This window comes from Euprymna scolopes, chromosome 19 (genome assembly GCF_053919585.1).
Source record: "Euprymna scolopes isolate OS-2025 chromosome 19, ASM5391958v1, whole genome shotgun sequence".
NCBI classification, from domain to species: Eukaryota; Metazoa; Mollusca; class Cephalopoda; order Sepiida; family Sepiolidae; genus Euprymna; species Euprymna scolopes.
Window position 1 is genome coordinate 31,653,914 of NC_136500.1, and position 15,646 is coordinate 31,669,559.

At 33.9% G+C, this 15,646-nt stretch overlaps 1 protein-coding gene across 2 annotated transcripts in view; it reads right to left on the reverse strand.

Annotated features, from left to right (window-relative positions):
• Positions 1-15,646, reverse strand: part of LOC145303496 (dynein regulatory complex subunit 11-like) — a 152,905-nt gene that overhangs the window by 125,561 nt on the left and 11,698 nt on the right. For both annotated transcript variants that reach the window (XM_080144925.1, XM_080144926.1), the window contains exons 2-5: positions 14,292-14,382; positions 10,520-10,756; positions 5,467-5,586; positions 2,687-2,878 (exon numbers count right to left, since the gene is read on the reverse strand). In XM_080144925.1, the coding sequence (XP_080001051.1) occupies positions 2,687-2,878; positions 5,467-5,586; positions 10,520-10,756; positions 14,292-14,382 (640 nt within the window). The remainder of the gene's footprint in view (positions 1-2,686; positions 2,879-5,466; positions 5,587-10,519; positions 10,757-14,291; positions 14,383-15,646) is intronic.

Here is a 15,646-nt window from a genome sequence, read left to right on the forward strand (position 1 = left end):
CTTACTGCTCCACCTTGCCATCTATATATACCCTAAACCTTTTGCATCAAGTTAAGCGCACTCATAGTCATTGCCATCCTAATCTCTGGACGTCCTCTTATAATCATACTCCCTATATTATAACAGAAGAAACTTAAAAATATTGCCGCATATTACCTTTAAATTTTACAACCTTGCATAACCCCCCCCCCCAACAAAAAAAAAATTATAAGCGATTTTATAGCTGCCATTTGCCGTTTAGGTTGCACCAGTCAAAAATACAATTCCATAGAAAATAGACACCCCACAAACCGTTAAAATAAATTACAATGCAGCAACAATACACTCCCAATTTAACCCTAATACATATACCCCTTAATCTCAACACTATGTTAAAGACCATATACAATGTTATATATCATACTATATATAACAAGCTTCTCCTTATTGATTTAGAATTCAATAAAGCTTCCCCCAACATTCTATAATCCCTCTTAATCTTTTTCATCCCTAATGAACCCTATGCTAGATGCTGCATCTTCCCCATGCTACCTAGCACCTTCTCTACTAATGATGAGAAGCATTAGGCTTAGAAATGCCCTAGCATAAAGAGTCCCTTCTATCCCCCAAATTTTGCTTGTATTCCATTATTCAATAAATGATCCATTCTATATCTACCAATATATAGTTTTGTGACTTCATTTCATACTCTTGTTGTCCTTATATATATATATATATATATATATATATATATATATATATATATATATATATAGTGTAAAATTTCGTCGAAAATTCAAAGACTCACGTTTTCTTTTTTATAACCTTCGTTTATTTCCTGGGGGTTTTTCCATTACAGCTGTTTCATTGATGAGTAGGCAATTTTACGATTTATGCTTCCATAAAAATATCCTGTCCCCATCAATTTCTTCAGATGTTTATCCATTAGATTTTTACAACAAAAGGTATATTTTTAACATGCTGAACATCGTATTTGGGTAAAAAGATTTCCAAAGCCATGCCGCCTCACTTCCTCCATCTTTTGGTGTTATGTGAAGATAGTCTTCCGTTTTGACCCATAGTTTCGTTTTTTTTTTTTTTCTCAATTATCATATAATTTTATATCATTTTTTTTTATATTTATACATGTTTATTTTAATGTTCTTTTTTTGCTTGGTGTTTGAATTTTTATTATTACCCGATCCTTATGTTTAGAGGGGAGGTCACTCCCAGAGTATCCTTTTTTATATCTAGGATTACCTCCCTTGCATCTTTTTTCTTTCCTTATATTATACATTTCGTTTTTACTATTTTTCCCCCTAATCTGCTCTAGTTCGTGAAATTAAATATCTGTTTCTGTGCAAACACCTGTGTATTACATCTAGTTGTTTGTTTAATAATTTTTCTTTTGATATTAATATATGGTAAGATTCTCATAAACATAGGTTGCATTTTTTCGATTTACTAGGTTTATATTTTTCCCCTTTATCAATTACTGACCATCTTAATTTATATTCAATTTTATTTTCCTTTAATTCCTTAATCCATACTGCTAAAGTGGTTGAGTTTTTCTTTGTTTTTTTTTTCCGGTTGTTTTCGTTATTGCTATTGGTTCTGTTTCTATTTTCGTTATAGTAGTTGTGGTTGTCACTATTGTTATGATCTTTTCTACTGTTGCTTTTGATATATATATATATATATATATATATAGGGTGAACCAGGGTAATTCCACCCCAAACTTTACAAAAATGTCTGCCAAAGACAAAATAATAGTTTTTACTAAAAGAACACTTAACACACATATATATATATATATAGGTAAAAATATTTTAATATGTAAAAAATATTGAACTCATGTAACGGGGTCAGTGAAAAAAACATGTTTTAAATCAATTTCAATATTTACGAAAAAAGGAGCAATTTCCCCCCCCCCCATCTTCCTTCCATTCCCTTTGCCTCCTTTGAGCATCAAAAGTGTAAGTAACAATACAACTGGCCTACAGCGTCTTTTCAAAGCCACCTAACATGAACAAAGCCTGCTCTACACCTCACACAAGGTAGCCTAGCCTATTGTTTGACTGAAAAGTTTTCGAAGAGGTTTCTTGACCGGGTTAACGGAGTTTGTTCATCATTGTTGTCATCATCACGATGGGGTGACTGGTTTGACCAGCCCTCATCACTGTCCCCGATTTGTGAATCGTCATCAGAGATGGTAGCATGTTCTTTCTTTCCCTTTCCATTTCTCTTTACTTTCTGCTTTCTTGTTGAGGATGTTTCATCTTCATCGTTGTTGCCAACTCGGGCTAACCGTTTTGGCTGCCAATCTTCATCACTTTCAGTTTCAGATATTGATTTCTTCCCCTTTTCTTTTCCTTTTCCTTTTCCCTTCCCTCTTCCCTTTCTCTCCCTCTTTTTAGCTGGCCCGAGTTTTGCTCTTTTAGGCTGCCTTTCTTCCTCTTCTTGTGCCATTCACTGAATAAATTCAGATGTCAGACTCTCCTCATATATATATATATATATATATATATATATATATATATATATATATATATATAAGAACTAAAAAGAAGTCATACATTTATGTTATTTATCTCAGACTAATTCATTGATTAAGTTATTCATTATTTCTGCCCTTCCCCAGTTCTTTGAACGTTAATTTCTCTATTTGAATGCATGCGACCTTTGATCTATATGCACTTCCTATTACCTTTTTTATCTTTGTGGCCGCCAAAGCTGGATCGATGGTTGGTACACCTTTTGTCTCGGCTCTTTTTTCCCGTTCTTCTTGCTGTCGGATTTCTTTCATGAATTTTGCTCTCAATCGACCTTGCCTGGCTCGTTCAGTCTTCTGAATGCACTGGATGGCATCTTCAAACGATAACTGTACCTTCTCTTTACCCTGCAGGACAAAGATGAGAAAAACTTTTAACCTGGGTACAAATCTCAAAGACGATGCCATAGTATCCATAAGTTAAATAACAATACTGTATAACTAAATAATTTTTGTTCTTTGTTACGAATAAGGGTTATACGAACACAAAATTGTTAATACAATAAACTTTGATTTCATCTAGAATTCAAGGATTGATTGTTTTGACAGGTCTTGAATGATGACATTTGGTAGATATAAATAAATAAAGTAAACATTGAATTTGTTATTGGAGAATTTTAATAAATACGACCAACTTATCAAAAAACAGGGCAGATGACTTAAATTTCGACAAGCAATAAGGACTCATCTTTACTTGCCTCTCCAGTAGAACTTCATTAGTGAACCCATGAAAATAAATAAATAGATGCATGGAAGATACCGTCAACATCAATAAAAATTAAGAACAAAAATCGATTTGTTTTGATTGAACTCAGCACCTTCGGGTAACTGTAAACAACGTCTGGGACCTTAATAAATGGTGAAGTTGTATCAAAGTTTACAGTTACCCAAAGGTGCTGAGTTCAATCCTAAACGAAGGCAGTGAAAAGTAACATTCAAAACAGAGAATCAGCAACTATGTCCCAGAGCCTAGCTGGAGTCTGAACACGGTACCCCCATAATAATAATAAAGGGTTGGGTTCGAGACTCCTAACAAACTGTTCCCCAGTTCGATACAAAACACCTGATGAAGGCCAGAGGGCAAAACGGCCGAAACGTTGTGACTATAACAACCAAGATGAGGAAGTCAGTCCGACAATCTCACTATTTACGTTAGATGGGTTGATGACAGTTTTCATTCTGCTAAAAGTATTGCTAATACGTTAGCTGTCTTTATTTTTTGTTTTGTTTTTTGTATTGTTTTTTTTGGGGGGGTTATTTGTTTGGGTTTTTATTTGTTTGATTGTTTTGTTTTTTTTGTTTTGTTTTTTTTTTGCATGAATTATTAGCGTGTAGGGTGATTCGTTTTGATGAATTTCACCATTCTAGACTGACTTTTGAATTTCAAACATCAAGCGATAAAGAATAAAATAATAATTATAAAAAACATATGGCATAAAATAAGGGAAAGTATTATTTCAAAAATGACAAGATTCCTGGTGAAGTATTAACCCTGAGTGGGTTGAGAGGATTCTTTCTCAAAGGAGGAAGCTTCAAGGAAATATTAAATTTACAAACGGTCTACAGTCATATATGTGACGAGCATGTGCGGAAGTGCACAAGAATTGTGTATCAGTGAATGAGTCGGGCCTACCTGCGATGAAAAGCGAACCCAGGATCTTTTGATTGCAAATCAAAAGTCTACCAATGAGCTACATCTATACTACCCACAGGGGCAATTTCAAAAGATGGCTCTGCATTACTACGTTAGTGATCATGTTGTGGCGTATCAATTCGACGGTATTGTTCGGAATCGTATCGTGTCGATCAACAGTGTTGTTCGGGATCATGTCATGCTGCCATGTGTAATATAAATATATATACATATTTATATTTCTTTGCTTTTGTCATCCTCTCTTCCCTCGTGAAGCAACAGTATGTATATCTAAGTTCAACATGCAGAAATTTAAATGTAATGTAAACAAGCATCTTATTTCACAAATCCTCACGTAGGATGCCCCTATAAATCTGGCCCCTAATTTACATTATCTCCTTATGTCTCAGTGTCGGTGTGCCTTGTTTGAGACTAATTGAAACGATTTTTACAAAATTAGTTTTTTGCAGAGAGGTCTTCCATATACAACACATAGTATTCCCAAATGGTCACCCATCTCATACTAACCAAGACCAATGTTGTTTAACATGCTGCAACCACTACGCCTGCATTGAGAAAACAAAAGTGGTAAACTTATCATTCTACTGCTCCAGCTTGTATCTCGCTCCCAATGCAATCCTCTACCCATACAAGAGCCAAATACAGCCTAAGATGGAGTACTGTTGCCACATCTGGAGTGGAGCCCCTAAAAGCACTCTTCCTTGCCTTGGTAGGGTACAAAACCATCTTTGAAATTTTGTGGCCGATGACCTTTTCGCCTCCCTACTCCTCTGTTTCTTACAGAAGAGACATTGCGAGTCTATCTCTGCTCTATCGATACTTTTATGGTAGGTGTTCAGCTGAGCTCCAACATGGTCCCTCCCCATAAAATGTTCATAACAAATACTTGCCTTGTCAAAACAACCACAACCACCAACAATTTTCCTCACTTCCTTCCTATCTGTGCCCAAAACTAAACAAAAATCCCATGAGAAGAGTTTCTTTCCTAGAAATGTCTATCTGTGAAACGCAATACCATTTGCCTGCTTCCCAGTTGACTATAACATGGTGGTTTTCAAGTTTAATGTGAATAAATTTCTATTGAGTCATCGATTTAGATAATATAGCCCTACCCAAGTTCCATCACGACTGATTTTGTCTCATCATCTACCTAACACTTAACCCCTATCCTTGAGTGACTTCCAGGCCTTAATAAATGGTGAACCTCCGAGTGAAAAAAAAAAATACTAGTATATATTTACATTTTTTTGTTGCTAACAAATCTAAGCAAAGAAATACTTACATCGTCGCGTCCAATAACTCCCATTTCCCTGAGGATGGAATTCAATAAATTCTCCCGTTCTGTTAATGCTTTTTTCCTTTCAAGCAAATAGTACTTTGGAATCGTCAATTCGATGTCATACTGAAAAATATTATTCATAGTGTGGAATTTTTAAAACACAATATTATATTACCATGGGACTACTTCCCTGCAGATGGTCATCTTCAAATCTAATGTAAACAAATACTTGTCATAAACCGTCCTCATAAGTATTCAAATTTTGTCCATTCTATTCTTCGTTGTTTAACTGACAATCCAATCATCTCATTAACTCTTATGCTCAAGTGACTTTGGAACATGATAAGTGGTCAGTCATTATTAAATAACTAATTATTGCAGATAATGGTTGTTGGGTTTCTATAGAATTTGAGTGACAATAAGACACCTCATGATTCCAATGTTTTTTGTGTCCTTTCAGTGGAAGTCTGGATGGTGCTTTTCCTCCTTAGTATTTTCAATCTACTTGATTCTTCATGATAATTTTGCCGGTCCCAGTATGTTTTTTTTTTTTTTTGGGGGGGGGGGATGGAGTATATTATTCTATTTCAACATATCTGAGGTTAGTCAATGGTCAGTGTCAACTGGTTATATCAATTTGCTTTACGAGCCAACACCTGTGCATATCACTACAGCTAACAGGGTCCTGGATATGAGCTTAAACTATATCCGATGGTGAGGCCCCAGCTTGCAGGCTTTGGGGAGTGTGGAGCCACCCTTTAATTGCCATTGCTCCCAGGTCCACTCTGACCCTGAGTAGTTGTACCTGTTAGGGTCCCAACTATGGGTTAAATAGAAACCGACTTAAAAAAAAATATATACTCTAATTAAAAAATTGTTCTTCAAAATCACTGGATTCTGCATTAAATAACCTGAAAAGGGTTGATATGCCGTAAAACAAAAACAACCAACCAACCAACAGCTAACAGAGATTGAATAAAATGTTCATGGCCAAACAAATTTAGAAATTAGAGTAACATGTTTAAGACAAATTTTTCAATGGACATTTGTGATTGCAAACGTCACCAATCCATTGTAAGGACTCAATTTCTTAAACAACTTTAGTATAATCATGAATTACAAAACCCAAGTGCTGAAATGAATATGAATGCATCCTCAGAAGAATATGATTGACTAATGTAAACCATAAATACAAACGGATATAGCAGCCTGGGAGAAACGTCAAAAGATATGCGGAAAGCCTAAAACGTAAGTATGTTACCAGCTATGACTATGAACAACTGTTTATGAAGGCGACTTAATAGATTGTATTACTCGATTACTGTAGCCAAGATCACTCATCTATTTATAACCAATATATCATTTTCTGGGGCATATCACCAAAGGTGAGGTAAAAATAAATGCTGTAACAGGAATTGTTAACATAGTAATAAAGTAAACCTATTTGCAGGTGTGTGCAACATAATAAATAAATATGACAGTATGATCACCACTCAAAACAAAACAAGTAAAAGCAATGATGGAATTTGATGTAATGAATTTATATACATCCGGGTCTTTTTCTCCTGAAATACTGTGATTGGCTGGTTAAGCCATAAATACCAGCTGCTAGAGACATATGGAGAGACGTCGAAAGGTACCCAAGCCTCATGCTAAGAATTTCCAATTCGATTACAATGCTTGTCCAAACTATAACATACCAGATTTATTAATTGAACTGAAGCTACTTCAATGATATATATCCATTTTCCGGGATCATATCAGAGTTTATCACAGAATTAATATAGAAAATCATGCCTCAGTCTTTCCTGTTCTAAGTTAGATGCAGCGCAAGCAGAATACAAGAAACTACTAAATACAGGGGTAATCTACTCCACAAGCAACAAGGGAGCATCTCTGTTACACTTAGTAAAGAAATCAAATGGTTAATATTGAGCTTACAGTGATTTCCACACTTTTAATAGTATTGTAATGGAATCATGAAATGATTTAGACCAACACTAAAAGGCAAATGACTCGAATAGCTTACCCTCGACACTTACAGTAACTTCTGCATCTCACCTGGCCTCTAGTTGTCTTGACCATGTCCTACTGCTGGATCAGGCTGATTGGGACAAGATAGTGAGGTTGACTCTGTGCAAACTAGCTTCACTTTAAACAAACTCCTAACGTGAGTCATCCATCATCCCTAGGATGATCAGATGGTCTTTGTCATTCTGACAGACAAATCACCACAGACTACATTAACAGTAAGGAAACAGATGCCTGTGATTTGACAAAAATCACTCAAACACAAAAGCGAGATAATTAAATAAAATCACATTCAGTCTTCAAAAATATTACGTGTTAAACAAACTGGGCTCTGTCCTATGCGACACTTCAACCACAATACTTCTAAACCCTCAATGTAATTACCCCTAACAAACCCGACAAGCAGCAAAATCACTCCCTTTCACTGCAGAGGTACCGTAGATGCTGGCAATCTTTCTTCTATAACAGATTCTTTCCTCCAACTGATTTCCTCCCAGCTTTCTGTTTCCCTGGCTGTACCAACATGCAGAAATTGAAATGTAATGTGAATAAGCATCTTGCTGCACAACTCCCCACTTAGAATGTCCCTATAAATCTGGCCCCTTATTCACAGTAGCCTCTTACATCTGAGTGGCAGTGTGCTTTGTTTGGGGTGAATAATGTAACCTATATTATGTCTCTGCATTTTTGAGATGAGGATTGATAATTTGGATTATTTGGACTAACGTTCTTATCTGGAGCGTTATTTGCACAATGTTTCGGCCGATGTATCCTCCAACCTTGTGGACTCATGGCGTTACAGATAAAATTCAGTTGTAACTGACACTTTTCTGTAAGTTGAAGGTTCAGTCCTTAGTGTAGGCGATACAAAGAATACAACTGCAAATTACTTAAGGCTTTTACCATGTCATGGCTGATAGAATGAGAGCATGGATTAAATGAAGGATTCTGTTTAAAATTCTGTATAGATTCCTGAGTTCGAAAGAAAGATTCTTGAGTTTGATAAGATACACCTGAAGGTCAGAGGTTAGGTCGTGCAAATAACACTCAAGATGAGAACAGTAGTCGAAATAATTCAAACAATATAAATATACACCAAACCATTATTCCAAAAATCTTTTTTTGCCGACTGTTATCTTCATCTTTACATTTGTTGATGTTTCACCACGTTTCGGCCAACTTATCCTCTGGCCTTCTTCAAGTGATTAACCACAATGGGATAGGAATGCTGAGTCTTGTTTCAATTCAACCCCAGCAGGCCAGAGGATTAGTTGACCAAAACGTGGTGAGACAACGACAACTATGGAAGGCAGTAATTACTGGAGATGCAGTTAAGAGACTCAGCATTCCTATCCCGTCGCAGTTAATTACCTGAAGAAGGCCAGAGGATGAGTTGGCTGAAATGTAGTGAAACAAGAACTATGAAGATGAGGATAACAGACAGCTATATCAAAGGATTAAAAATATCTCTGTAAAGTCATTTTCAAAAGCCTAAATTGTTTAATGCAACCTAGAATGAGAACAACTTTTGTCCATTAATCTATATGTTAATACAATAGTGTTATTCTGTGTATCATGCTTACATCTTTTTTCTTCTGAGTGACTGTTGTTTAATTGTTATGATCTTCTATTTCTTGTAATTTTACCAAGAATTCTTCCTAAGTTTTGGTTTCGGTTTCGATTATCGTTGAAGGAACTCAATTTATATATATATATATATATATATATATATATATATATATATATATATATATATATATTTTATTTTTTTCTTCATAAGTTTTGGTTTCGGTTTTGATTCAAGCTGATGCACCCAAGTCATATGGATATATATATATATATATATATATATATATATATATATATATATATATATATAATCATAACTTTATTATATATAAGAATCAATAGAAAATTAACTCTACAGTAATAAATACTAAATCTGCATAAATTAAAATATTATATCTAAGCATATTTTACAGCCAGTCTATGCCGGCCGTCCCTGCTAGCTTAGATAAATATTTTTGTAGTTTTAACAAAAGAGCTACAATAATATCAGGGCATCTTCATTTACGCTGAACATCCACAGAATGCCAACATCCATATATTACATATGAAAGAGTCTGCTATGGAATTTCCATGGGTCTCACTAGCTTACATATTAATTGTTTATTGTAAGTCTTTGTGTACACCCAAAGACGCGATCATCATCTATATCTCACGAAAATCAAAGTCATTTAAACAAATACTAAAATGAATTTAGCAATTGCTTAATCGTGACTCTCAGTAATCATCATCATTGCACCAACTGCCTTAAATAATAACAGATAGTAATAAATCTATGTAGTTGATGACCTGTAGTCAGTGTATCCAAGCAAGCGTGCGGTCTTACTACAATGAGTACTGAAGTAAAAAATAAGTTTAATTGTTGCAATTCTTTTTTATAAGAAAACATTCATTATGCAATGTCATCTGATACGCATATACTAGTATAAGGTTAGCCAAAAGAAGGAAGGATGTGAGCATTGAGTTTAGAAACATAACCAAATTTAAGCAATTCATTTTACACATTTGATTTGGAAATCTTGAAAATGTCTGTGATTTGCCTGGGTGTAAACCGGTAATCGTGTTAAAACTACTGCTTTTATTTGGTCACAAGAAGATGTGACACAAAGTCAGAAGGTGTGGATTGAAAAGCCAACGTCCAAGAAGTGGAGTACTCTGGCCTATAAAAATGCCTGAACAGCCGCGTCAGCATTCCCTGGTAGAAGCGTCTCAGATGATTAGTAACAAACTAACCCTTTCTCAAAGAGAGAAGATAAAGCCTGAAGGGGGTGGGGGACTAGATTTCCTAGAATTCTACAAAACCCTACCTCAGTCAGACAGGAAAAGAACAACTTAACTCAAATGAACCAGACTCTGTCGGAATGATTGCCGAGGACATATTCTCGACTTGTAGAAGTTTCCAGTCATTTATAAAAAAAAAAGTCACAGCATGCGATATTAACAAATACAGTTTACTTACGGGTGTAAGCTTATAGTCAGAAAGAATGTCGTCATAGTAGTGGAATTCTGAAAACTCGAGGTTCACCATTTCGCCCTTCAACTCCAAAATGCGGCCAATCGTTCCGTCGAGCACGTGTCGCAGGATGCGCCTCTTTTGTGGGTGAACGATTTGGTCGTAGCATCGCTCAATCTTGGAAAACACTTGAATGTATTTCACAAACATTGTTGCTAATAATTGAAAAGCAACTTTAATATCCTGAAACAAATAAAAAAAAAAAAAAATCAACCATATTTTATCTTTTTTGATCAACCGGAACACTTTATCCTAACCCGGCATTGTCCAGGATACAGTAAAGTCATTTTATTTTTTTACTTTTTATTAGTTTACACATTTTTAAACTTAAGATAGACAACTTGCATTATATTCTTCAATTCAAAATTAGTAATCTCCTTACTGATTTTTCTTTTTAGATTGTTTATTTAAAAACTAGATTTTCAGCCTGTTAACAACCAGGGAAACGTTATAGCCTGCTCACTTAAAATGAGTACTTTATACCATATTGATAGTTGAATATAGTTAAATGTATAACCATTTTTGCATTAAATAATAATCCTTATTAATTCTTATTAATCCTTAATTGGCATCGAACAGATAGCATAATACTTAGTTCGTTGCACCTCATCATGGCAAAGGTCCATTTGGAATGTAAGCCTGTTGGGGAGTTGCGTAAGTCCCTCAAAACAAATAAATAAAACGAAATACACTACCAAATAATGTAATATAAACTTTTGTTTATTTTCGTAAAAAGAAAAGAAATTACTTTTTTAGTGTGCGCAAAGATGGCAGTCTGTATGAAAGAAGGAAGGGAGGAAGTAGGTGAAGATATGAGAGCGTGAGAGAAAGAGTCTGACTACGTGTTGTGGTGAAGTGAGAGAAAGAGAAAGTCAAGCAATGTTCTTTGACATGCGAGAAATGCTGTCATTTCAGCTACTGAATTTGCTCGGCGAGTGTTCGACCTGTGACTTGTCTTTTTTGCTAGTGTCTGATGTCCCTCTCTGACGAGAGAAGTTCTTCTTGTCTTTTATATTTCTTTAGAGGCTCCCAGAGGCTTGCAAAAAATAAGTTTTTTAAATCGAGCCCTGATTGGTAAAAAATTAATATTTTTGACGAAAAAAAACGTGCTTTAAACTATGTCGGCCATTTCTCAAGTGTCCTGCTTTTTGACCCAAGAAGTTTGGTGTGGATGAATGCTGTAATTCCCACGCAAATGAATTTATAAATTTTAATGCGAGTGTGTGTCTTAAAAAAATAAAATAAGAAACAGCACAAGCCAGATCAGACCCGTAATACCAAAGAATAAGTGAGAGTAAATGTGATATTCCGGTGAATACTCCCTATTATTTCCTATTAATTCCTAAATGTGCATCAAATGGATAACATAATAATTAGTTTGCTGCACTTTATCATAACAAAGATCCATACAAAATTCCAGCCAGATTGGTTTAGTACTTTCTAAGAAAAAGTGGAGCGGATAGATAGACAGACAGACTAAGAGACATATAAGATTGAAAAATGTTTCATATATGCAGTGTAGTAATTTTAGTTTTTACTTTCTATTCGTTTGCACATTTTTAAACTTAAGGTAGATAACTCATGTTATATTCTTCAATTTAAAATGAGTTATCTCCTTACTTATTTTTATTTTTAGGTGATGATTTAAAAATGTTTCATATTAGTAGTTGTATAGGCCGGATAAAGTAATTTTTTTGTAAATAAATTTTAATTAAGTATATTATCATATTCCCAATATTATGATACAACAATCACAAATGAAGCAAAGTTTGATCTGTCAGCTTAAATGTTATTTAGGTCTGACTTTGAAAATCCAAGAAGATAACTTTACATGTTAGATTAAAAAATAATAATAATAATAACAAATTTAGAACGAAAATTGTCAAATTTATCTGAGTATACACTTTCTAATAACATGAAATATGAAAATATTTTATCTGTTTCTATCAGCTGAAATATTTTATACTCGTTGTTGTTTTTTAGTCATTTTGGATGCTTTTTTATCCTTAAATTTTTGTTTTTATTTTTGAGAAGGGAATTGTTTCTTCTGAAATACAAAAGATGTTTCACCATCCTAGTTTTTATTAATAGTAACAGTATGTCTCATATTAGTGAAAGATCGGTAGCAGAAACAAATGAAACTTTTTTCTTCCTCAAATCAATGCCTCCGCCCTGTTCTATTTGGCCACATATTGACCAATCAGGGGTACGGCGCATTAATCCTTCTTATCCCTTAAGGAAATCGGCCAGCATCCGGTTTGAAGAAGAACAACTCGTCCTTACTGAGAGAGACACCAAACAGAACGGACCTCCCTTTTCTTCTCTCTCTCTCTCTCTCTCTCTCTATCTCAGTGATTTCTAACGGTATCAACGATTCCACGGGGAATAATTACCGCGATAGCACCAGGTAGCCGGAGTCCAGCTTTTGACAAGGAACATATCACATTCTCCTTAATAAACCTTTGCTGTGTTACATTTTATGAAGTTGTTGCGTTCGTCATTTCAGAAACTTGTATGGAATTGTTTATTTTATTAGGTTGTGCCTTAAAAGCATTCTAAACCCTAAAGATCGATAAATAAAAATAGATAATTGTGAAGATTATCATCAGTTGTTTGTTTTTGTTCATACTTTTATTGTTCTCAGCCTTTATAAATACCCACATATTTTAGTTTTAATTTGTTTGCACATTTTTATACTTAGTATAGACAACTCTTATTATATATTCAGCCTCTCTTTTTTTTCTGAGGGTGGTAAATTGTTATATCAAGGGAGATAACTTTTTTCTTAATAATTTAAAATTATTAATCCCTACATGTGGAAAAAAGTTAATCTTTCTTTAAAAAAAAAAAAAAATCAGTTGTTCGGGGAGATTAAAAAAAAAAAAAAAAGGAAGAAAAAAAAAGAAAAAAAAACGCAAAAAATTCAACATACCAGAAAAAGTAAGATACTGAAAGTCCTTTCAAACATATATTGTAGAAGAAGTCAATGCCGAATGTTCCTGATATATTTCAGCCTGACCACATGTGTGATTCATGTAGCAAATCTTGTCTTGTCAGCGTCTGATCTATTAGATCCCATGGCATGCAAGTGTCAAATAGGGGTTTAATATAACTAAATAGAAACAGAAGCCATTGATCTTGTATGTCATATTTGTAGCAAGATTTTAAAATTAAGTTGGAGCTGCTAAGTCATCTACATGCTCACAATTGTACATTGTAGTCTTGTAGAAATGGCAGTCAAGGGTGTGTGTGTGGGTGTGTGGGTGTGTGTGTGTGTGTGTGTGCGCGCGCGTGCGTGCGTGCGCGCGTGCGTGTATGTGTGTGTGTGTGTGTAAGATTCATTAATTTCTTGAAACATGTTATCAATATATAATTTTTACACATCATCTAGAATGTGGACCTGAGTAGGAAGTTAACCATGATTTTACTTTTGTTAGGTTCCTAACTCACGCTGCCCTTATTTTGAGCTTCAGTTCTCACATTCCAAGAGCAATGTTTCTGACAAAGAGGGAAGAATTGGTGTTTCCTGGGTCATAATCCATCTATCTAATACTTATCATTAGCTAGTTTCTGACCTATAGTATTATTTTTTTTTAATTCTTTACATCAAGTGGCATCATGTTTTGTCTGGAACTATTTCCACAAAAATAAATAAAATAATTACAGAATCAATAAAGAAATTTCCTTTACATTTTGAATAAAAACAAATACATTTCACCTGTTCTGGTTTGGGTGGTTCTAACGGAAGTTCATAATACATCAAGTCCTTCAATTGGGCTTGGGCTTCCGCCCACTGTTTATTGTAAGTCCTGCAAAGAAAAAGATGGTGAAAACGGTTTTCATTTCAAAAGACATAAACTGAAAAGAAAGGAATCTTTTCTGTTAATTAAATGATCAAAACAAAGATATTTTGTTATGCCACATATAATACTTTTAGATATTTTTCTATTTAAAAGGAAAAACTCTTGATAAGAGATATATTTATTATATATATTGATTTATATGTTCCTGACAACAACAAAGATTCATCTATGATGATGTATGAAAATAAAACGTGGCAAGTGAGGGTTGAGGAAATGTGTTGCATGGAGAGAAAATGGAGCGCTTATGTAAAACATGACAACAGTGTATGGGAGACAACTTTATTTTATTTGTTCACAAAACCTGACAAAAAAGCAATTTCAATTTCGAAAAACATCTTTTTTTTTAATCAAATTAGGAAAGCAACAAATTTTTCACTAGCTATATAGAAAAAATGTTTACTTTTTTATTGTAATTTAAATTAGTTAAAGAACTTTTCCATTGGCTGTTGGAATTTAATATTTTTTGCAATATCATTAATCATTTTTAGGAATGTGAAATTTGAAAATTTTATATCGTTTAACTATATGTTTTTATATTTTCTAAACATATATTACTATATATTTTAAAGAAAACCTTTCTTTAATTCAAGAAGGAAAACAATACATTCTCAATCTTCTAGAAAAATCAAACAAGAATAAAAAGGCATAATCATATAAAGAAGCGATAGAATTCTGCTTTGTTTAAGAATGTTTGGTTAAATGAAAGAATACTGCCTAAATTCACACACAAAATATATATAATTCATGTAGTTTTCTTGAACCATTGTGTATAATATGTAAATATTAAACATACTTTTTAATTAATTTATCTTCTACAAAAAAATGTTTAACTTCTGTTTTTTATTTTATTTTATTTTAATTAAGTAAATAACTGACTATTAGAATGGAATATTTTAGCGAATTTATTAATCATTTTTTAATGTTAAATTAAAACGATATGTCAAATTTAGGACGTCCTCGGACCACTACGGATTTACATAGTGGGCCATATCACCATTCTTGGTGAAATTAAAAATGGGTAATGAAAAAGAAGGTCCACTTCATAGCTTAACAAGGTTTGATAGCTAATTCTAGCACGTGAGAATATGTAGAAATATCCAGGGTTTTGACCAAAAGAAAAACATTTACACTACAACGTTGCCACTATCCTTAACACAATAAGAAAAGGTTGAACTTTCGAGGGTGGATGACTGTTGCTAAGAAAAGAATG